This window comes from Eulemur rufifrons, chromosome 27 (assembly GCF_041146395.1).
Source record: "Eulemur rufifrons isolate Redbay chromosome 27, OSU_ERuf_1, whole genome shotgun sequence".
NCBI lineage: Eukaryota > Metazoa > Chordata > Mammalia > Primates > Lemuridae > Eulemur > Eulemur rufifrons.
In genome coordinates, this window is record NC_091009.1 from 12587349 (window position 1) to 12613133 (window position 25785).

General features: G+C 34.5%; 1 protein-coding gene across 1 annotated transcript; it reads left to right on the top strand.

The window, feature by feature from the left end:
• The first annotated feature begins 1262 nt into the window (after positions 1–1262).
• Positions 1263–16825, top strand: PDC (phosducin). Its single transcript, XM_069459559.1, has 4 exons — positions 1263–1323; positions 10955–11039; positions 13228–13379; positions 15897–16825. The coding sequence occupies exons 2-4, from the start codon at positions 10979–10981 to the stop codon at positions 16422–16424; spliced, it is 741 nt and encodes a 246-aa protein (XP_069315660.1). The 5' UTR covers positions 1263–1323; positions 10955–10978; the 3' UTR covers positions 16425–16825.
• The last annotated feature ends 8960 nt before the right edge of the window (positions 16826–25785 follow it).

Below are 25785 nucleotides of genomic sequence, written 5' to 3' on the forward strand. Positions count from 1 at the left end.
GCCCATCCACTGCTTGTTTGACACAAAGTGCTCAATACATGTTTATGAGACTAATAAATACAACTCGTTTTATTGTAATTAATAAATACTTCCATAATCTCTTTCACCCATTCAACGTATCCTGTAAACTATAAGCTGATTACTCTTAGATCATAAAATCCACATTCTATGAGGTAGCCTTGAGCCAATGGCCTCATTGCAAAAGTTTAATTTCTGAAGACAGCAATTGCACTTTAAGTAAGCACCCCCTAGCAAAGGGTAGTCAATCAATAAATTGTTGTTAAATAAAAGCTCATTGTTTTGAATGGCACATGGAAAAAAGTGAAATGACCAATGTAATGAAACGAAGAAAAACTAGGGAAGATACACTAAAACAAAGGGAAAATATGATAAAGCAGAGATCATTATCATTACTAAAGACTGTACCAAACTTTTTCAGGAATTGTGTTGCAAAAAATAGTAAGAAATTGCAGAGATTTGAATACATGTTGTACTAAAAAAGCAGAAGAAAATAGCTGTTTGGTGGCTGGGTGCAGTGGCTCACTTGGGTAATCCTAGCACTTTGGGAGGCCAAGAAGGGAGGATCCCTTGAGCCGAGGAGTTCAAGACCAGCCTGAGTAACATGGAGGGACCCTGTCTCTACAAAAAAATAAAGTTAAAAATACAGCCAGTTGTGGTGGCACGCACCTGTAGTCCTAGCTACTTGAGAGCTGAGGCAAGAGTATTGGTTGAGCCCAGGATTTTGAAGTTGCACTGGGCTATGATGACGCGACTGCACTCTAGCCCAGGCAACAGAGTGAGAGACACTGTCTCGAAACAAACAAACAAACAAACAAAAAATAGCTGTTTGGTGAATTTAAGAGGAAAAAATGGACCATGCCAAATGAGGTTGTTGAGCAGAATAATTATTATAGCTGGATCAAGAAAAATTTCTTAATCAGAAAAAATTATAATTTTTTTCTTTTAGAAAATGGCAAGTGAATTTTGAGAATGGATATCAGTTCATGCTGGAAAGAGATTTTTGTTTTTCAAATAACATAAAAATAGGTGGACAAAGATTATATTCACCATAGGACACGATGTTCTTTGTTTTTTACTTCATTTTTATTTTGTTTGTTTGTTTTTACCCTTCTATTAATGAATAGGCTTTGTTAATTCTCTCATGTCAATCCTATTACATGCTCAGAGCTATTTCTGCAAGGGTCATCAATATCCAGGGATCCTAAATCTGAGCTTAAACTTGCCTGAGTTCAGAGGAGTTCAGCAGACAGGGTTCTCATTCGCTGAACATAATCACGGACACCAGGCGCAGAGACCCAAACTGTGAGTCCACAAGTCTTCCTGATAATATAATCTTTAAAATTTTACCTTAGGGGAGAGAATAATAATTTCACTGTTTATACTTTATTTCATCCTTTTAAAGTAACTCAAAGTACATAAAGTATTGATTTCTCTACTTAAGGACAAATACTGTGTATCTTGGTCTCTTAAAATGATTTTGCACTAGTCATCCTCACTAATAAAAATTCAGAGTAAACATGCATTTTGAGTCTGATATTCTAGACAGTTAAAATAAGACCATGAATAAAGAATTAATTTTGAAATTCTAAATTTCCTTTGAGTGAAGGGATAACTGAAGGGAAGAAATGCTAATTCCTTGTCCTTTGTGTTTGAGGATTTGGCTCCCAAGCTGTGAAAGGGAGTATAGCACCTGCCCCTTATCCAAGGGAGATGTGTTCCAAGACCCAAGTGCATGCCTGAAACAGCAGATATACTTTCTTTTTTCTACACATACACACCTATGATAAGGTTTAACTTATAAATTAGTCACAATGAGAGATTAACAACAACTAATGATAAAATAGAACAATTATAACAATATGCCAGCCTCACTAATATTGAGCTTTGGGACCATTATTAAGTAAATAAGGGTTACTTGAACACAAGCACTGCAATGCCGCAATAGTAGATCTAAGTGACTGACAGGTGGATAGTGTCGATATGTTGGACAAAGGGATGATTCATGTCCCAGGCAGGACAGAGCAAAATGGTGAGATTTCATCACACTACTCAGAACAGTGTACCGTTTAAAACCTATAAATTGCTTATTTCTGGAATTTTCCACTTAATATTTTTGGAGTGAGGTTGACTGAGGGTGACTAAAACCGCGAAAAGCAAAACCTATGTTAAGAGGGGACTACTTTATTACATTCTGCGCTAAGACATTCTCAGATCTCTGAATTAGACACTTAACCAGTTGTATGTTTGGGAGTTTTTGCTTAATAAATTTTTAGTTTTTTTTTTGTTGTTTTTTTTTTTGTTTTTTTTTTTTTTGTTGAGACAGAGTCTCACTCTGTTGCCCAGGCTAGAGTGAGTGCCGTGGCGTCAGCTTAGCTCACAGCAACCTCAAACTCCTGGGCTTAAGCGATCCTACTGCCTCAGCCTCCCGAGTAGCTGGGACTACAGGCATGCGCCACTATGCCCGGCTAATTTTTTCTATACAGATTTTTAGGTGTCCATATAATGTCTTTCTATTTTTAGTAGAGACGGGGTCTCGCTCAGGCTGGTCTCGAACTCCTGACCTTGAGCAATCCACCCGCCTCGGCCTCCCAGAGTGCTAGGATTACAGGCGTGAGCCACCGCGCCCGGCCTTTAGTTGTTTTTTTGTTGGTGGTTTTTAGTCTTTAAGGTGGGGATAATAATTACTGTTTCCAAAGGTTACTTTAAAAATTTAATGAGACAGAAGGAATGTTTTTAAAAGAAAAGGGTACTGACAGTTTGTTGATATTTGTTAAATTAGGTGAAAATTTTCTTTCAATTGGTTTTATCTTTCTTGTATTTTGTTCCCACGGAGGTGATTTTTATTACTACTAATCTTTACAGTTTGCATCATGAAAATGAGTGCAGTAAGAGTTTTCAATTGTTTTGAAATGGAGTATTTTTATTAACTGCAAAAATAGCTCTTAACTATAGCATCTATTTTAAATATATATATATACATATATATAGAGAGAGAAACCATTATACATGGTACTTAGAATCACTTAACATTAAAGCTAGAAAAAACTTTAGAGATCACCTAATTCATCATGGCAATTTTTGTCTAAATATTGTTTGTAAACTAGATTTAATATTATATAAGTTATTGTCAAAATATATATGAAACTTTCAGGATAATGTCTGTAATGGAATTCAAACAATATGTACTGGGATAGTGTATTTACAAGACAAAGAGATACTCAAAAAAACATAGCTGCTCTGAATTTCCTTCAAGATTCTAGTACTTCTATTTTCTCCAGAACAAGTAAGAGAATATCTGTACGTTGTAACAGAAAACCTGGGTAGGTTGTCTTTTCACTAGGAGCGACAATTCAGTTATAATTTTGAAAGCTCATATTTTCTCAGAATAAATATTTTTACTGATGATACAGGTGGACAAATAGGAGATTGCTATTTGCTATGCATTCCTGACATACAAATTGTTTAAAAGGCTCCCTATATCTCCCACCTGCCCAGTCCCATTTGTGGAAAAAGCAAAACTATTTGAGAAACGAAGAAAGTGAGAAAGCATTACATCTGTTTTGCTGTATCTTACATCACAGTTTCTATCACAGTTTTTCTATCAGAGTTGTTATGAACTTAGATACTTGGGGGGAAATGTAATGCAAAGTAAAGAATGTTTTCAATAACATTGAGATGTGTGTTTTATATGAAAAAGAAAGCAAACTAAAATCTGCTGAGTGCCAACCACTTTCTTATTTGTTACAGCCATTTTGAGGACCATGTGTCCTGGATTCTACTCGTGCTTCTGGGCATTTATTTTTAAAGAAAACTTTTATTATGATACCACAAAATGTAAATGTTGATCTATCCAAAACCAACAACTAGAATAACTAAAGGTAGCAACAGAAAATCCTGAGTGTTATAATACTACCATCTCTGCAAGCTCATACACCATTAGAGAACCGAAATTCAAAAAAGATATATTAATACAAAAGCATTATGACATAAATACAAAAAGGAAAATCAAACAGCAAATCACTCAGTATTTGCAAAATCATGGGTAGAAAAGCCGATTTACTGAAAAACGAGCATGTTACATTCAAATTAAATCATCACTCCCATTTCCTCACTTAGGAATACATTTCAGAAGATCTTTTTTACTATTGTTTTTAAGGCAATTTCATGTACATTTTATTTGCCTGTATTTCATTACTCCAAATTAGTCTGTTCTTTGTTTTGTATGTTCTTAAATGCCTTGTGGCAAACAGACATTACTGGGAGAAAATCAAAGTCTAACAATAAAGTACCTCAGTCAGTAATGAGATAGGAGAATATAAAATAGTTTTGAGACGAAGTGTACAATATGTGTGTGTCACACACACACACACACACAGGCATACACATTCTTCGGGAAGGGAAGATAATTAGGCATAAGCAGTGCGTATGTATATTACTTCCGAAATAAAATTTAGATTAGTTTGAGTCTGTTCGTTATTAATTTTAAATATTTGGTTTTAGTATTTTTAATTTTTAATTATTTACTAATTATCAAGCCTTTGCTCAATACCTATTAAGTGCCTAATACAAAATACTACACAATTTATATAATTTCACTCATTTAATCCTCATACGACCTTTTGAAGTAGACACAATTACTACTCTAATTTTACAGATGAGAAAACTAAAGCACATGCCGGCGGGGGGAGGGGGGCGGTAAACCCTCAACTAATGGAAACGGAGCGCACCGTATGGGGGAGGGACGCACTTGTAGCCCTGGCTTGCCTGGGGCAAACGCATTACATGTAACCAAAATATTTGTACCCCCATAATATCCTGAATAAATAACAAAAAATAAAAATTAAAAAAAATAAAAAGGCAAAACGGAAAAAAAGAAAGAAAGAAAGAAAGAAAGAAAACTAAAGCACAGAGGGTGTTAGTGATTTCCCCCAGGTCACACAGCCAATGACTGGCAGAGCTAGATTTGAACACAAGTGTTTAAGTGGGAATCATTATGCTATCCTGCCGCTTGGAAGCATTGCAATGCATAGTTCCTGTCGCAAGAAGCTTAGTTCCTCCTTTGAAGAGAAGCCAAATATAAATAAATCAATTAGAGAATAATTTGAGAGATTAACTGATATGAGGCATAAAATTGCCCCTTTATTAATATTGAACCTAAGGGCATATCTCCCTTAGCTAGCCATCACTCAATCTCAAAGCCAATAAACAAAATAGGGGCATGGAATAGAAAAAGAGAAAATTCTGGCTTGGGTGAAATAATTAGATCCACCTTTATGATCTGAGAGACAGTGGAGGTCTCCAAAAGCCCAGTAACATTTCCATGGTCTGACACAGCGCTGTCAGACCTACCTATATGAAATTTCCACCACTGATAACTTATTTTAATAAGAAAGAAAAAGCAGAACTGCTTTCTAGAGGAGTCCTTTATGACATTGGGGAAGATATTCATGGTGGGGGTTAAAACATCTCACATTAATATATTAGTATTGGAGAGCACATTAGCCTGGCTTAGTTGATCAGATTAGCTCACAGTCACCTTGGAAAACACAGGAAAGCAGAGACCTAAGGAGATGTACGGTTAGAGGTAGAAAAGTTAGGACATGAAGCCCTGCAAGGGTAAGCAGAATACAGCGTGACATCCTTATGGAACACGGATTGAGACACAGAATCTAGGTTTCTAACAACAGCTAAAGTCAAACAGAATATCTATCAGTCTTGCCCACCTAGAAGTTTTGCTTGGTTTCAGCTATCTCACAGTGTAGTTTGTGCCAGGTAGTACATTAAAGGTAGATAACTTACTAAATTCCACTTTAGGTGAGGGGATGGGTATATTCACACCTAATGGGTGCGGTGCACACCATCTGGGGGATGGACATGCTTGAAGCTCTGACTCGGGTGGGGAAAAGGCAATATATGTAGCCTAAACATTTGTTCCCCCATAATATGCTGAAATAAATAAATAAAAATGGAGAAAAAATAAAAATAAATTAAAAAAAAGAAGCATTTAACTTCAGTACCTGATTCCCAGTCATTTATTTATATCCTATGTTTAATCATATTCACTCATAATAATGCCATTGTTAGTACAGCACCTTTTCTGAAACAGCTTCTCACACCATTGGTTTCCAAAAGGGAAAATATGCATCCATGTATACAAAAGAAGGAAGATTGTTTATTTTAGGTTTAACAACAGCAACAAAAACAAAAACCTATCTTACTATGAAAATTTTACATTGGAGCTACTTCAATGCTCTACGTTTTCTGCATTTTGTATGTCCATGGAAAGATGTCAGGTGTGTCAAAGGTAGAGAGATAATCTACTGGTTAGTTGTTTAACCTCTTTACTCTGTAGTTAGGGAAACCAGTATCAGAATAAGGCATTGAAAACCTCTAATTACAATCTGCAAAGAGAAAAACTGAATGAATATGTACTTACCTGAACCTCAGCCCTCCTAAATAAAATAGATTACTTCTATTGAGCATTTACCTCTTATTTCTCAAGGGAAAATAATAGTTATTAAAATTCTTAAAGATATTCTTTCTCTGTGTGGAAAATATTGCTATACAATATATTTTTAGATGTCCTACTAGCTACTTGCTCTGACCTAGACTAAGGTGAGCACATATACTCTATCCTAAGTCTGTGTATCACTCTTCTGATTTACTTTTAGAGTAATACCTTTGATTCTATTGCAATTAGCATAGAACAACAATATTTTCCTTAGGACATCAAAACAACCCAGGAAAATGGCCAAGGAAATAACTGGCATTTGTATTATCTAACACAGAGCAAATCCTGGCCTATGTTTTTGTGGGACCTTCTGTGATATCCCAGGAAGGTGGGTCCAGAAGCAGGGAAAGAATTAGTGAAGGGTCAAAAAAAGGAAGAGTTAATTTTAGGGATTCTCATTTCCCTAACTGCAATTCTAATGGGTAGTTTCCCTAAAAAAAAATCCAGAGGCTCCAAAGCTTTAGAAATTAAGGAAAAGGCAGACTATGGAGGCATAGAAATAGTGGACCCAGCATCTACATAGTTTAATTTACTCTCTACAGAAGTCAGAACCAGGAACTATGGACTGAATTTTATCTTCCCCAAAATTCATACACTGAAACTCTAATCCCAAATGTGACTATATTTGGAGATAGGACCTTTATAGAAGTACTTAAGTTTAAATAAGGTCAAAGGGCATGGCCCTGATTCTCTAGGATTAATGTTCTTACGAGAAGAGACACCAGAAAACTCACTTACTGTCTGCCATATGAAGACACAGTGAGAAGGCTGCCGTCTGCAAGCCACAAAGAGAGCCCTCACCAGAAACTGACCTTGCTAGATCTTGATCTGAGACTCTTAGACTCTGGAACAAGGAGAAAAAAAAAATTTTTTTTAAGCCACTTCAGTCTTGGGCTGCTATTTTGTTATAGCAGCCCAAGCAGACAAAGGCAACTTATAACTGTTTATTTGTGACTTTTGACAAATAGAAAAGTGGCAGAAAGTTTAAGAGCCTAAAATATTAGTTTTCAAACATAAGCCACACTCTCAGAAGATTTTTATATAAAACTTGGGCTAAATAATAAGAGGCCTAAGAATCAGACTTAATTTTAGAAATTTATCTTAAAGATTTACAAAGCCATAGAATTGTTATTTCCAATTACATTTTAAAAATCAAATACCATTCTTTGGAGTATAGGATTAAATTTTTTAATGGTTGATGTGAGTCTATGAGTAAAATATCTCACTTCACTGTACATATCACATAAAACTCACAGTGTAACATTTCCATAATTTTGCCACACATGCAAGAGTAGTTCTATATGGAGCATTTCCTGATTTTTTAATATATATATATAATTGATGCATATTGCCTATTAAACATGCTTTCTTTTTATTTTTAGAGACAGGGTCTTACTCTGCCACCCAGGCTGGAGTGCAGAGGTTCGATCGTAGCTCAGTGCAGCATCGAACTCCTAGGCTCCAGTGAAACGATCCTCCTGCCCAGCCTCCTGAGTAGCTAGGACGACAGGTGTGTGCCATTACACCTGGCTATTTTTTAAATTTTATTTTTCACAGAGACAGGGTCTTACTGTGTTTCATAGGCTGGTCTCAAATGCCTGTTCTCGACTGATCCTCCCACCTTGGCCTCCCATTGATTTTATAACATGACCTAGAGACATAAGACTGATGATAAATCCTCAATTCATATGATTGTCAAGAATCAACAGCAGACCTGCTGTCTTTTGTATTGACCTTCCAGAGTCAATACCAGTCATTTAGATTTAATTCAGTTAACTTGAAATAAACAGACTCTTCTATTACATTCAGTATAAACTAATGAGATTTAATCCAAAGCAGAGCTCTATCAGTCAAATAAGTACTATCTCAAAGAATTTAGGAACATGATGACTAACTGATTTGTTATTTTTCATATCCTTATCTTGGTTTTAATGCATATATAAAAAATTAGGTTGGCTGCTTTGGTTAATGCATGCCATTTTATAGAAGGAGCATTGGTGTAGTAGAAAAAGTAAAGATTTTGGAGATTTGAGAGTCAGAGATTTGAAACCTGGCTCTCTCTCACCCATACTACCTCTGTGAGCTTTGTCAAGTCACTGAATCTCGCAGAGCCTGACAATCCACATCTGAAAAACAAGGATAACAGTTTTGTGAGAATTAAAAATAGCATGTAGAGAGTACCCAGCATGTAATAGGTTCTTTAAAATGTGTTGCTGTCATTTATGGAGTATTTAGAATGTGTGAAACAATTATAAGAAAACAAGTAAAAAATTGACTCTGTCTTCAAAGAACTTACAACCATGGAGAAAAACATGTAAACATAAATGTTATAAATTGTGGTGGATGCTAGAAGAAAAGTCAGTCTAGGGTACGATGATGAGATGATCCCATTATTTAAAAATCCACCAACAAACTACAACAAATAAATTTGAAAGCAAAACCTTTCTTAAGTAACACTGAGAATCCACAAGTCAATTCTAAATTAGATATTGTGATTAGATTTTATCAACAGGTTTGAAATGTTTAATAATTATCATTACTGTGTCATGTGAACAAGGATAATGATAATGAAATGTTTAAGGGTAGATTTGGGCTTTTTAAGAGTCTTTTAAAACTAACATTTAAGAATTTTACTCTCTCCCTTTCTATTCTAGATCACCACAATCATATGTGAAACAGAAGCAACAAGCAGAACGATTTATACTCGTCTCATTTTATTTCTTGGTAATTACTAACCCATAGTTGGGAGGTGTTAGAGTTTTGAGGAAATGTTATCCCATATAAGCTATTATTTTAAATTATCATTAAAAACCTAAATTAAGAGGAAAATAAAAACCCTAACTTGGTAAAATTATATTTTAAACTGTATTTCTTGCCAATATTAACTTTTTACTTTTACTTTTGAAGAACTTGGTAATGCCCTTTTAAATGAACAATATTCTGTAAAAGGTCATCCAAATACAATTTTTACTTAACACAGATTTTATTCATTGAAACAGTATTATAACTGTTTAAAATAAAAAAAGAACATCACAAATTTTTATAATTATATAATTTGGAAAATACAGTAATTCTTTTGCACCGCAGTAAATCTTGGTGAAGGTATCAATGTTTTCTGTCTTCTTGCCCTTTATCACCAATTTCTAATCACACAAAGATGTGCTATCACCCAAAGCCTTATAATAATCCTATTGTTATTTTAAATCTTTTAACCTAAAGTAGACATGGAATTTTTTATCAACTAATAACACCATTGCAAACCAAATGTTGTTTATATTTTTAAATGACTGACACATACTATATACATACATAGAAGATACATTTTTATTTTATCTAACAGATGCAGGGAGCAGTTATTTACTATGTGTCAGGATCTAAGCACTTTACAAATACTAATTCAATCACTTTTATGATGCTAATGTAAATTTTGAAGAAGATAAATTGAGATAATCAGAAAACCCCAGAGTGAGTTGGTGACAGGGGAAACTAAAAATTGGAATGTAGATCAAATCTATCAATAGCTAATAATACTCCACTTGTATCTTCCTCTAAAAGGCTCTGAGTAGTGCAAGCAAACATGCTCATAACTCAGTATTTTTCTTTCAATCTGTTCACTGCTTCCCTGGCAGTAAACGGTAGCAAATTTTGCCAATTTTTGTACTCTAACTCAAATGGAGCTATTAGATAGGATGGACTCTGTTTTTCATTTAAACAGGCAACCCAGCTGATTTAAGTTTTAGTATTAAGGAGCACCATAATGGAAGAGTTTTGTTATTCATGTAATTCAGAGCCTGGAGAAATGCCTGGCCCATAGTTTATTCTCAACATATACTAATCCAGTCTATGAAACAGATTTGTCTTAAGTAACTGGATCATCTTTTCCATAAAAGGATTCCTTGAAATTGATTAAAGCCTTTCTGAAAAATGAAATCCCTTTTTCCCGTTAGATTGTCAACTAGGTAAGGAATAAGCAAGTCAAGAAGGAAGCTATGCTCTGTCTCCTCAACATTTGAAATAAAATTATTTTTAGATTTTCTTAAACCCTGTGTATATTTATTGAGAATAGTAGCTACCCCCAATTAACAATCTACTCTTGCAAAATAAAAGAGACTGATTTGAGTGTCTACTTTTCTGGGAACTAAACAAGTTTAGGTAAAAAAGGTTTAAGTAAAAAAAGACAAACTATGAATTATGTAAAATCCTTATGTCTACACATCTTTAATAACATGTGTTAAATTAGTGTCCTTTTTCAATGCAGACAGAAACATTCTAAACACTTTATCACTTAGTGATAATCCTTAGCCTACTATGGAATTTGGCAGCAGGGTGCCATAAATAACCATATACAAATATATTTATATTAATATATGTATGTATATCTTAGAATCTACCTGTCATTGTTACCTCTTGTTCATCCTACAGATTATATCAAATCCAATCCCTAAAATGGAAGAAGCCAAAAGCCAAAGTTTGGAGGAAGACTTTGAAGGACAGGCCACACATACAGGCAAGTAACACTAGAAGGAAAAATAATTATTATATTAAAATCAAATCTGGAAATAGGTAATGTGCTTATAGACATGATTTAAGTAGTGAATTTATTATAGGCAATACCTTCATATGGTTTGATAGAATAATCTAAAAACTATTTGAGTGGGTAAATTAATTTAAAACCAAATAACTCCTAAAACAGTTTTATTTAGATGTCAAAGGAGTAAGAAAAACGCTAATTACTGATAATTTCTTGGCGCTCAACTATCACAATAGCTCTCAATTTACACTATAATTAAGCCATTTTCCCCTCTTCTAATTCGTCCCCAATGTGGACTTTTACTGTAAATAATAGTAGATCAAAAGGTAAACAGTCTTTAAATTTTTTTGAATCTCAAATAAAGAGAATGATAAAACATTCTTGAATCAAGTGAGTTTCAATATTCCTTCAGAAAACCTAAGACTTCAATTCATTTCATTTAGAGCTTGTTTTTTTAATCTGTTAAATTATGTATGGCTATCTATATGCCACTACTGAGAGCCTAAAAGTTAAATATATTACTTAATTTTTTTAATTCAAGTTTCTTTTAACTTTTTTAAATCTTGTTTGACTAGTAATTCCCTTTCTCCTTAACTTGGACTGAAGTCTTTAAATTAAACCAGAAATTTGAATCAATGCACAAAGTACTACAAAAAATGTGTGGGAATTCATTTTATAATAGTAATATGAGGGATAGCTTTCTAAGCATAACACAAAATTTAAAAAAATTTTTTTTTAAAAAACTGATAAATTCAGTTAAAGGAAGGAGGGAAAGAAGGATAGACAAAGGGAAGGATGGAGGGAGAGAAGGAGAAGGGAAAAAAGGAAGGAAATATCTGATGTCTGGTAAAAGTCACCAGGAGTAAAATTTTAAAAACATTTAACAAATTGGGGGAAGACATTTATAACTCAATTGATAGACAAAGGGTTAATTTCCTTAATACATATTAAGAAATCCTACAAATTAATAAAAAAACAAGCAATTGAACAAGAGGCAAAAGATAGGACAGACTATTCACTGTGGTGGGGAGGGGAGGCAAGGAAAAGAAAAAGACACTTATAAAGTTAAACTATAATGATATTTTTTCAAAGACTTACTAAAAGTAAAAAAAATTTAATAACATTTTTGGCACCCTCGTACATTGCTGATAGGAGTGTAAATTGGTACAATCTACATTTGTAGAAAACAGGAGAAAAAAGATTCTCTTTTCTAAATATATAAGCACACACACATATGCATATTTTGTATATACATAAACTATATGTAAAAGATGAATACTACATAAGAAAACAAAAAACTTTGTCTAAATATAATTAATATAAATAAATTTATAATAAAATTATATTGAATTTATATATTATATATAATATAAATAAAATTATTAGGCAATATGGAGGAGAAAGAGAATACACTCACATATAGAATACAATAGTAAAGGTATGGATATGGCCAAGCTTTAGTGAGGTATATTCACTTAATTATGCTTGTTTTCATGAATTTCAGACCTTCTTCCAAGCACTGTTGGTATTTATCAGGTCAACTGAATATCAGAATCCCAGCTGGATCATCCTTTACTTAATTAGTTGTTCTTAAACCTGTAAATCATATCTTTTCTATATTTCTGAATTTGTATTAGAATATGAGAAGAATTGGATGATTATGTAATGATTTTCTTAAAGCCATTTTAGTTTTGTTGAGGTCAGGCCTCCTTCTCACTGGTTGTCTTTTATGTACTATTGTTTCTCTGCTAGTCCCAGTTTCCTTTATTAATAATATAGTGCCAATTTTAGTTTATTGCTGAAGTGTCTCTCTTATGTAATAAAAGTGCTACTTTTCTAAAATTCTAGTTTCCTCTCTATATTCTAGTTTTTTAATGTATTTAATATTTACCCCAAACTTTTGCCATTTGTTCAAAGTGCATAATTTATATTTTCATTAATGTAGATGTTTCAGAAAGACTATTTGCCAAAATCCATTTATAAATTAATGTAGGAGAACATTTTTAAGAGCAGGCAGTCAGAAATCTGTAGTCCAAACAATGTGTTTGTTTCTGATGCAGGAGATGATATCTATTCTCCTGGCAACACTTAGACAAATTTCAATTGTGCAAATAGTTTTTTTGAAAATAAAAATGGAAACAGTTTATTTTTAATTTTATTGCAGGACCCAAAGGAGTAATAAGTGATTGGAGAAAGTTTAAATTAGAGAGTGAAGATAGTGATTCAATCCCACCTAGCAAGAAGGAGATTCTCAGGCAAATGTCTTCTCCTCAGAGTAGAGATGACAAAGATTCAAAAGAAAGAATCAGCAGAAAGGTAAGATAAAATATCAATAAAAAATAATTTACAATGTGTTTTCTAATCTACATGACTCTAAAGGATCACTTTACAAAATATATTGATTGTAGCATTGTTAATACTGGCAAAAAAAAAAAAAAAAAAGGAAATGTAAAGAATGTCTATCCAGATTTTCCATGCTAAGAAATACATGCAGCTATTAAAAGAATGAATTACAAATACATGAGTTGATCTAGAGGTAGTTTCACAATATAAAAAAGCAGAATACAGAGAATTTTAAATTGTATGATCCAGTTCTCTAGAACAATTTAAAAAAGATACCTTTTTATATGTTTTTATGATTATGAGCCTATGAGTTTGTACATACAAAAGTACAGAAAGACACTCACCAAGTTGACAATATTGGTAATTTGAAAGGATGACATTGGTTGGGAGAAGACAAGGAAGAAGAAAGTAAGAAAAATAAGTCACAACTTTAAAAAAAAAGATATCTATAAATTTTTAAAAAGCAGCATTTTTGAGTTATGTAATATGTATGTCTATGTGCATAAAAGAGATATATTAAAAAATCATCTCTAAAAGGGTAATGGAGATAATCTCAGAGTATCAGGGTGGTGAAATTCCAGTATTAATAACTTTCCTCCCTGAGCTTTTAGGTCATTTTTGAATCATCATAATTAGTATGTATAATTTATATAACAATAATAAGAATGACAATATAAGAAATCATAAAGTAATTTTTATTGTGAGGAAAAATCACTTTAGTGGATTATTTATCTACTAGTGTATATGAGTTGTTTTATACCAATTTTCCACAATGATCAGAAATATGCCTTGGTCCCAGGCTGCTGACCATTGTAAAAATCCGCAATTCTAAAATTCGGGGGAAGGGGAGGTTGGTTCCCTCACTGAGTCACTACATAATGTAAGACAACCAAATTTTCCCATCTGAGGAATTATAACAAAACTCCCCCTGTTGTTTTGAAGAGATGTGAAGAGAAAATAAATGTAAAAGTGATATGAAACATGTAAAATACTACACAAATGTGGCACATTATAATTATTAAAAGTTTTGAACTATGGCTTAGCTTTAGAAATGTATCTGAATATCTAAATATCTAGATGCCTGAATATGCAAACGGAACAAGTTCTCATATGAATGCTCAAATACATCTTTAAATCAATATTTGTGTGGTCTGGGCTGTTAAATTAACAAAACTATGGTAGCAATCTAAGAATTATACAAAACATTAAATAATTCTTAGAGTTAAGACAAACTAAATGGGATAATAAGCTTAAGATAGAAAAAATATATAAGAAAATTATATATGAGAATATTAGGAAAACAAATATAAGAAAGAGAAACAAGACAAAGAAGTAATAAAAGTATCAGATACCATGGCTCTGGGCTGCCCCACATCTATTAATCACACCACCTCCCAATGCTCCCTTGTATCTTTTTTGTTTGTTTGTTTTGTTCGGGGGAATGAGTGCTTCACATTCTGTTGACTACATTAACAATGGAGTAGCTGTTACGAAAGGCTGTGCAGGTAATTTTATAAAAAATGGCTGTGTTGGAAAATAAAACTTAGGTCTTTTCTCACTTTGGCCTAAACCAGAGGATAATTATAACCTGGAGGGCTTGCAAAAATATGGATTACTCAGCCTCACCTTTATAGGTTCTGATTCAGTAGATCTGGGAGAGTTCCCAAATATTTGCGTTTTCAAAAAGTTCCCAAGTGATGCTGATACTGCTGGTTCGGCAATTAACCTCTTGGCTCATGTGATGAACTCTAAATAGTAGTAAACGCTGTCTTGCTTGAATTCCATCCTGTATATTAAAAAAAAAAATCATTAAGTTTTAAGATATAATACTTTTAACAGCTTTTGTGAGGGGGACACTAATGCCCAGAGGCATTTGTGGCAGACACATTTAATTGTACGTCTGTGTGTATTTTTTTTTTTTTCTTTTTCCTTTTTGGTGAAACCCCAGAGCAGACCTTGCTGGGTTTTTTTTTTTTTTCCCCACTCAAAGTAGTGGGTAGTTTAGTGACATATTTCTTCCTGAGACTGTGTGCATATCACAGCTCCATTCTATTCAGCAATAGTTATACATGCATTTAATCATGACATAATTATTGAACTGCTATTATGTGCCAGACACTATAGCAGATGTTGAAGACAGAGTGATGAATGAAACAAATAAAATTCCTGCCCCTGTGAAACATACCAGTTAGAAAAACTAATTATTAAACAAATAAATATATAACACAAGGTCAGGTAGTATTTATTGCTATGAAGAATAAGAAAGAATTAGATGAGGGCTCTTTTAGATAAAGTTATCAAGGAAGGTGACATTTGAACAAGAGCTTCAATGAGGTGGAAGAGAAGGCCACATCAGGAGTACAGGCGAGATGGTCCAGTCAGAGAAAACAGCAAAAGCAAACTCTTTGAGTTGGGAATGGGCTTGGGTGTGTCTAAGGAATATAAATTTCTGACTGAATGATTTCTATCATTTCTTTCACCTGTTCTCAGATGAGCATTCAAGAATATGAACTTATCCAGCAAGGCAAAGAGGATGAAAATTGCCTTCGTAAATACCGTAGACAGTGTATGCAGGATATGCACCAGAAGCTGAGTTTTGGGCCCAGGTATGGCTTTGTGTACGAGCTGGAAACGGGGGAGCAGTTCCTGGAAACGATTGAAAAGGAGCAGAAGATCACCACCATCGTTGTCCACATCTATGAAGATGGCATTAAGGGTTGTGATGCTCTAAACAGCAGTTTAACGTGCCTCGCGGCAGAATACCCTATAGTCAAATTTTGTAAAATAAAAGCTTCTAATACAGGTGCTGGGGACCGCTTTTCCTCCGATGTACTCCCCACACTGCTCATCTACAAGGGTGGGGAGCTCATAAGCAATTTTATTAGTGTCACTGAACAGTTCGCTGAAGAATTCTTTGCTGGAGACGTGGAGTCTTTCCTAAATGAATATGGGTTACTACCTGAAAAAGAGGTCCATGCCCTAGAGCAGACCAACATGGATGACGAAGACATGGAATAAAGAGTCACTGTGTCAATAGCTCACATTTATCCTTGATCATGGAACATTGACTTTGGTAGTATCCATATTCCTTTAGAGGACGCCAAGTATGGCCATGACGTTCTAATTTTGAAAAAAAGATTGACACTAAAATTGTGTTATTAGCATTTCTTAGGGCTAGCTATTCAAATTAATATAATGCTTTACTACAAAAAAATTGTAGTCTTCAGCAACGTTATTAGCAAAGAGGATGTGGATAACATTGTGACATTTTTCAAAAATCCCTTTCAAGTTATGTGTTGGCTTTTTTACTCCTTCCCCCTTGTTATTATTTGGGCTTTTCAAATTACATTATTAATTATAATTTTACTTATGTAATAAGAATAAAATCTCATGAGGAAAGAAATTTTCTGTTTGAAGTCTACTCTTTCTCAAGCATTATATTATCAAAGGCCCTAAAAACATGATAAAGTCCAAAGTACAAAAAAATTATCATTCAGTAAAACATCTTATATTCCAACCAAATCTATGCATAAGAAACTTAGGAACATTGTGCCACGTTAAAGTTATATATATATTGTTTAAAAAGTATCTGTTTTAAAAGCAGAATGGAAGCAAGTTCTTTTTATTCTCTAGATGAAAGAATATTTAGTAGTAACAAAAATTAAAATTATCATTTATGGATTGTCTATTAAAGGCCAGTATTTTATAGGTATCATCTCTAATTCGTAACTACAAATCTGCACGTAGATAAGCTTACTCCCATTTTATAAATAACGAAACTGAGACTCAGAGGGGTGAAGTGGGAGTTTTACTTTTATGTCCATTGAAAACATTTGGAAGTCTCTCCTCCCACACAAACACATGGAAGTACAAAATAAAATATCATTTTAAAAATGTTTTTAAGGACAGGTGTAATGCCGTGTGCTTGCACTCCCAGCTGCTGGGGAGGTGGAGGCAGAAGATTAGCTTGAGCCCAGGAGTTCGAGGCTCCAGTGAGCTCTGGTTGCACCCCTGTACTCCAGCCTGGGTGACAGAGCAAGTTCCTGTCTCTAAAAAGTTAAATAAATAAAAATAAAAATGTCTTAAAATGCAGAATAAGCTGACGAGCAAGATAAAAGAAATTTCTAGGTGTCTGAATCAGAGTAGAACAATAATGGTGAGTGGGAACTGAAGTGACATGGCCTACAGTTGAAGATACGGTGCTTGGCAGATACCCAGAAAGGGATTCCCTGCTTACAGCAGGTTTGCACATTTTCCTCTGGCAGCCCAATGTTGAAATCAAACATTTACCACACGTTCTAGTCTTCACTCTCCTAAATGACTACTCTATAGCTTTTCTCCTTTTCCTTAAATCATTTACACCCCTTCCCCCTACTCCAAACATTTCACCTTGCTCATACTTCTTTGAGAACATAGAAGTTATCAGATGAGACCTACCTCATCTTTCCATCACCAGATCTAACATGTGTAGCTGCAGTAAAGCACTGTTCCTACTGGTGCCACGATGGAAGAATTGCCCATTCTACCCAAGGCCAATTGATCTAACTGCTGTGGATCTTATTCTTTTCACCCATTCAATAATGTTTCTCCTGCAATTATTCCCCGTCTTCAGCTCAATCATCTTTCTTTCTCTATGTTGTATTATTCATATTGGCTTATAAGTGAGCTTTAAAATTGCCCACTATTTGAAATATACCCACCCATAATTGAAAATTTCCAGCTATCACTCACTTCTCTGCTTTCCTTTATAATCACGTCTCTCAAAAGAGGTATCCAAAGTCACCATCTTTATTCCTCATTTCTAATTTTTTTTTTAATCCCACTGCAATCAAGCCTTTATCCCAAGCACTCTAATTATAGTTGTACTCATCTTGTCAAACTTAATAGCCAATTCTAATTCTCGTTCCTTATTTTATTCTATCTCCTATAAGCATGTACCAGAGTTGACTATCTCCTCCTCTTTTGGAGTGATTTCTTTTGGCTTCTTTGAGGACACACTGCTTGTTTGCCTTCTATTCTACTGACTATTCTTTCTAAGTCTCCTTTGCTGACTTCGCCTTCTCCAAACACCCTAGGTAACCTTCCCCTGTCCATAGTCTTAAATACCGTTCATATTAAGGCCACTCTCAAATTCACATCTCCAGCCTTTTCAATCTCCTAGACTCCAAAATCCTATATCTCAGCTGGAGGGAAGGAGGAAAGGAGGAAAAGAATGGGAAAGAGAAAGAAGATCTGCAATTGTACTAGATAGTAGTGATAAAAAGATGGGTAAGATAAAATTCCTAGGACCAGTTCCTAGCACATGGTCTGAGTGTTTTTGTTACTGAATCTAAAATTCCACCCTCTATTCCTCTTTATAAATTGGGAAAACTATTTTAAATACCCCATGGACTATTCCTCATATTAGATGGAGAAAAAGTGCTACAAAGGAGACATGCAGGGTAACTATGTATAAAAATTAGAAGCTTTTAAAAAATAGTTCAACATGTTTTCTCCTATCAAGTAATTGGTAACAGATGTATTAATCCCTTATAGAGTTCTCCGATAAGGAATTACTGAACCTAAAAAACTATAGCAAAGAACAGGGTCCTTGCATGATATAATTATAATTCAGAAACTCCTTAGTAGGACAACTCTTTAGATTGACATTAATTCTGTGGTCTGAAAGTAAATACTTAAAAGGATGGTGTCAAGGCAGTGAGGAAAGAGAGTCAAATATGCATTTCAAAAGAGAATAATATTTTAAGAATAAAATATGTGTCCTTTTCAATCAGTAGTCATTGTTAACTTCAATGTGGTGCAGTTTGTAGGCCAGAGGCAGTAAAGCAAGGCTACCCAGTGAAAGACTCTCATCTATAGAAAAGATGAATAAAAATGAGTGCTTTGAAAAATTCCTGTTTAAAGACAGCTTTACTCTTGAAAGAAATAACCCATCGTGCCTTGATTTAAAATAGAGTACTAGCAAGCTTAAGCAGGACTAAGCCCAGGAATGTATTTAACCCATAATTGCCAAAACAAAAGTAACTAGGTGGCACCTGTGTAGAGAGTAAATGATGATAGCAACCATTTTCAAAATAAGCACTTGGTGACTAACGGATGCCAGGGCAGAGCTTTGATCAGAACACTCATCAGGAAGAGTCAAACAAAAGGCAGGATTTGACTAGAATATTTGAAACCTGCTGCTGCAGAAATCCTGGATTACAAACTCCCCTCATGTAAACACTTAATCTGCTATTTTATTTGGCAGGAGGAGAGAAAGAGATTTTTGTCTCAGCAAAAGAATGAAGTTTTAAATGTAAGGGTTTAAAATGTCATAACATGTCTCATAACAAACCACCCAAATAATAACTGGAACAGACTTGAAGGAAAGGCAAGAGTGTTAGTTGTAAAATAATGGTAAAATAGTAGGAAAATTTGTAGTAAATAACAAAATTGACCTGCAAAGTGAGAAACTCATTCATTCACTTGTTCAAAAAGACTTATTAATAAGCTGCAATGTGCCAGGCAGTGTCCTTGGCCTCAGGGAACTAAAGGTAAAGAAAACATTTAAACAAGCAGATGATAAATGCATCTACATTTTTATCTATATGTCTATATTTTAGTGGTGGTTAATATCTTGAGCACCACTGCCAGACTTCCCAGGTTTGAATCTACTCACTAATTTTGCGAACTTGGGCAAATTAGTTAGCCTCTCTGTACTGGTTTCCTCATCTGTAAAATAAGGATAATAACAGTATACCCTCACTGGGTTGATGTGAGGAAGAAATGAGTAAATCATGTAGACTATTTAGAATAGTGCCTGACACTGGGATCATTCAAATGTTATTATTGTTGTTATTAATAGATATACATGAAGTAAAACGATGTATACAGTACATAGATATAAGTTCTTAAAGACATGCTTAAGTAAAGCTCATCTATTAAGAACTTGGGTTGCAATTCATCTATACCAAACACACCACTCACATTCCTTTATATAAGGAACTTAATCAAAATTTCATATATTTGAATTGAAATGGAAAAGTCCTAAAAAACTTCCATTTCAGATTGACTATAGATACCACGATAAACATAAGTTAAATTAAGTCTGAAAACAGAATAAACATTAACACACAAATAAGAAAGTAATCTACAAAAATTTTGAGTTTTATACTGAATTTATTATAGAATACAATTGTGATCATATTCAAATATAATTATGATATGTTCAAATATATCTAGTAAATTATTTCATGATGAAATTTTTTTTTGTTCTCTTTTCAAACATTCTATAAATTTCTGAATGTCTAATACATACAAGGAATTATGTTAGATAAGGGAAGGGGTGATAAAAATGTATAAGATATAACCATTTCTTCTCAAGGCATTTATAATCTAGGAGGAGAGCACACATTTCTGAAATTAAAAGATATACAGACTTATTTTTATTTTGTTTATTTATTAATGTTGAGATCGTATGTTCTGGAACCCAGCTGATACTGAAACTGTCATCCGCTCATGCCCACCTGACACACCATCGTAACTATTCGGTTCTTCCTCTTACTTTCACCACCAACTCCCTTTTGGAAATCCTCAATTTCAATGTGCCATTCTCTGATGACAGCCGTCTACCCTTCCAACTCAATTCTTTACTCACAAAACACCTATTCTTCAAGACCTTCAATTTTTCAGTCTTGCCTTTTGACACTCTTTCTCCACTTTGATGGTTTCTATCCTTTCTGTGCAGCCTTAACAGATGACATCAATCACCCTCCTGAAAGCAACGTCCATATTTTTATCCCCTTATTTTTCCTAAGCAGTTATCTCTTAGATCCTCAAACTTCTAATTATTTCAACCATCTGATCTCTCTTTTCCTAACTGCTAGCTGGGAAGTCCTACTTAAGGAGTTGCCTTGCTGAATATTTCATATATATATTTTTTCATATGTGATATATAAATATTTCATATATATGATATATATTATATATATGTATACACATACACACACACACACACACACACACACTCCAATTTGTTACCTTCAACTAGGGTCCATAGCTTGTTCAGCAAACAGTTCCTTCTTCCATTTTCCCACAGCAGCAATTCCAAACCTTTATTATTCTCCTCAGTCGCCCTCTCCTAAGTCTTTCCCCCTCTCAACAAGTGACCTTGCCTTCAACATCACAGAAGAAATTGAGCCTACCAGGCATGAACTTCCAAATTCTATACCCTACATCTATTAACCCATCTATTTTCCATTTCATTGTCCTTAAAAATGTATTTCTGTATGAGGCTAATACTGCCATCTGTGCTTTTAATCAGATTATATCACACTCAAATTTCACAGCTTTTTTGCTCATCCTGTACAATTCTATCCTCTCCCTCTATATATTTCTTATTCAGAGCCTAAAAACAAGTCTAGATCTCTCATTAAAAATCTTTCTTTGGTTCTTCAGAATTCTCACTAGTTATGATCCTCTCTAGCATTCTCCTTCCCTTCACTACTAAACTCCTTGCCAAAAAAATAATCTGTGTCCTTAATCTTCATTCACTTCTCCAGCTATCTGCCTCAACCACTCCACTGAAAATGGTTCTGATAAATATCAACAATGACCTCTGTGTCAGGCAGGTGCCTGGCAGGAAACAGTGCAACCAGAAAAGGCATGCTTGAAGGGAGTTTAACTGAAAAGACTGTTTACAATGGTACAGGCAGGAAACTAGCAAGAAATTGTGAAGCGCCACAGGGATATTAACAGGTAAAAGTGACTACTACCTACAGGCCTTAAAGGGGCAAGAAACCAGTGAGACCTATAGGAAAGAGCTGCCCAATGGGAGTTTTACCTTTTGGGAAAGAAACACTGCCCCTGCCAATCTGTGGCCCACCAGGGAGAGAGAAAAGGGGAAAAAATAACCTGAGCTCTCCTCTTGCTCTCTTTTCTTTCTATCTTTTTTTCAGAGATAGGGTCTTGCTTTATTGTCTAAACAGAGCACAATAGTGCAATCATAGCTCACTACAATCTCAAACTCTTTGGCTTAAGTGATCCTCCTGCCTCAGCCTCCCAACTAGCTAGGAGTATAGGCACATGCCACTAAGGACAGTTAATTTTTTTTTAGAGACAGGGTCTTGCTATGTTCCCCAGGCTGGTCTCAAATTCCTGGACTCAAGCAATCTTCCTGCCTTGGCCTCCCAAAGTGCTGGGATTACAGGTGTGAGCCACCACACCTGGCTTCCTATTTTTTTCCAGTGCCTCTCATCATCCAAACTCAAATGGAGGCCAGAGGGCAAGAGAACTCTATTGATGAAGTCTGTTAAGTCAACCTTCCCTGGGCACAAAGCAGGATAGAGGAAGATAGAAAGTGAATCTTAAGAGGCAAATGGAGGATATCTAACATAACCATCTAACCACCAAACCCCTTAGACTCAACAGTCCTCATCTTACTTAATTTGGGGCTCCATTGAATGCCGATGACTACTCCCAAATTTACATTCTTTCCTCATGTGGTTTTCATGATACCACGCTCCAGTTTCTTCTCTACTCTTATAATCATACATTCTCAGTCTTATCTTTTGGCCTTTCTTTCTTGGCATGCTCCTTGTATACTGGTGGGTTTTTTTTTCTTTTTAGTTCCTCCCCACCTTTGGATGCTGTTACTCACTCTGATGGCTTCAGGTACTATTTAATAATTATACCAAGACTTCTAAAAATCACCACTATTGACATTTTGGACCAGATAATTCTTTGTTGTGGGGGGTTGTTTTGTCCATTGTAGGATGTTTAGCAGCACCCTGGCCTGTACCCACTAGAAGCCATTAGCACCCGTCTCCTGGCATCTTCAGATATTGCCAAGTATCCTCTGGATTGAAAAATCATCCCCAGTTGAGAACCACTTACTGCTACATATGAAATATATATCTTCTGTCTCCTGAGTTCCATGCTGATGGAAATTTAATTACCATCATCTGTCTTCTGGACCACTGCAGTCATTTCCTAACTGGGCTCCACAACTCCCAGCCTTCACACTCACAGCAGACTGATCCATAAAAGATTGTGAATGGGTAAGGGAATCCTAAGTCTGTCAGGCCAGGCAGCTGAAAGTATTCTTGGAACATAAGAAGTGGAATTGTAAGAATTTTTGATTTACACTCTCAAACATTTGGAGCTATAGATGCTCTTCTTGATGACCTGTGACTTGTGGGAGTGAAGTAACTCTTTATAGATACTGTGCCTCCCATTGCCAGGAAACGATATTCTTTTCAGAAGAATGTAAATTCAACAGAAATATTTCTCTAGTAAATTTTCAAAAGTTTGCTCTCTAACTGAAAGTTTGAAATATGAAAAAAAGTATAAAGATTATAACGGTATTGACATAAACCTCGATAAAAAATATGCAGGTTTTATGACAAAACAGTTATCATGTTTTACAGCAACTGAACTTGAAAAAACTTGATGTAATATATCAAATTATATATATACACACACAATAATCATTTTGCTTTTATTTTTAAGATAGGGGCTGTTTCAATAATCATTATGCCTTTAATAAGAAAATTTTGAAAAGTTATTTACAAATACACTTGTCACAAGGAGTTGTTTATGTGTCCTGTAATGAAAATAAAGCATTTCATGAACACATTAAGTAGTATATTCCTGAAACATATATAAGGGCCAAACATTATATATGTTCATGATTGCTAACAAATTCATGTAAAGGCAATATCATCCATATGGGCATAGTAGTTTTGGAGGCCCCAAATAACAGCTGCAATAACATTTTTATGATATGTTATAATACATAATAATTTCATATACATTATATCTTTGAAGAATTATGAGAACACAATTGTCCTATGAGATAGGCAGAGCCATGTTTTTAATTTGCCCTGTTCAAAGATTACAAAACTGAAGTGTCTGCAGTTCAGGTTTGTACAGCTTTTAAGATACAAAGTTTGAACTTAACCTTGGGCCTCCTAACTGTGGTTCTGATGCTTTTCACATGACATCATACTTCTTACCTAGCAGTCATCAACACAATGCATTAACAGTGAAATTCAGGATTCTATAAGATTAGAAGATCTATCTTAATATATTTCAAGTCCCTATGTCAATTCTGCATAAAAATTTTTTAAAAGTTACCTAGAATCCAGAGGAAGCTTCAGTTAAGTCCCACAACTCCAAAGAGTAATACAATGGGCATGACTCTAGCAAAGAGAACAAAGTGAATATATGGTAATCATAGTTTTCAATTATGAATTTTCATTATCTGGACAATAGCATTTAAGAAAAACATTAAATTTTATCTTTACTTGAGGCTCTCAGCTACAACAACTGTCAAAGTATGTTTATCTTTCAGGGATTTTTTTTTGTCACAGTATATAAGAAAATGCTCCTAAAAATTAGTTTTTCATAAAACCATGTGTTTCACCCTAGGCTATTTTATTTCTCAGACTGTCCATTCCCCACTTCCAATACTGAACACATACTAGATTGATTTTAACATGTTATCTCAAAAACAGTAATTCATTTTTAAAGGTTTGCATTTATTCATTGCTGACAACACACAATTATCTCCCCTACAGGGTTCCTATTGTAACAAATTAGATGCATTTTCAACAGACAATAATAATCACATGCGAAATTGAACTTGCTGGGTAATTTGAATTACAGAGACTTACACAATAATTGTGAAAGTCCCACTGAAGTTTAGAAGAATAAGGACATGGTTCTACATTATATTTACTTTGTATTAAAAATAAGTACAGATGTCATTTTTTTTTATTTCAGCATATTATGGAGGTACAAATGTTTAGGTTACGTATATTGCCCTCGCCCCCGCCACCCCCCAAGTCAGAGCTTCAAGTGTGTCCATCCATCCCCCAGATGGTGTGCATAACACTCATTATGTATGTATACACCCATCCCCTTCCCTCCCTCCCTTCAGCCCGACACCCAATAAATGTTATTCCTGTATGTGCGCTTAGATGTTGATCAGTGAAACCAATTTGATGGTGAGTACATGTGGTACTTATTTTTCCACTCTTGGGATACTTCACTTAGTAGAATGGGTTCCAGTTCTATCTAGGAAAATACAAGAGGTGCTATATTACCATTGTTTCTTATAGCTGAGTAGTACTCCATGGTATGCATATACCACATTTTATTAATTCACTCATGTATTGATGGGCACTTGGGTTGTTTCCATAACAGATGCCATTTTTGCTAATAATTTTTCCTGCAATTTATTTTTTCCCTTCTTAAAGCATTTGAATGGAGATTTTTAATTTTATTTTTTGTTGCTTTGATTTTGGTGCGGGAATGGGAAGAACTTTTAAACCTCCATTTAGCTTTTCTTGAAGGAGCAGCAATAAATTGCTATCATTTGAAACCAGAGTTATTTTAT

What these genes read in the sequence shown, in the direction of transcription:
- PDC (XM_069459559.1), top strand. Translation starts at nt 10,979, where the DNA reads ATGGAAGAAGCCAAAAGCCAAAGTTTGGAGGAAGACTTTGAAGGACAG. An exon ending in AGGACAGGCCACACATACAG is followed by an intron (nt 11,040 to 13,227) that starts GCAAGTAACACT and finishes ATTTTATTGCAG; the next exon opens with GACCCAAAGGAGTAATAAGT. An exon ending in AAGAAAGAATCAGCAGAAAG is followed by an intron (nt 13,380 to 15,896) that starts GTAAGATAAAAT and finishes ACCTGTTCTCAG; the next exon opens with ATGAGCATTCAAGAATATGA.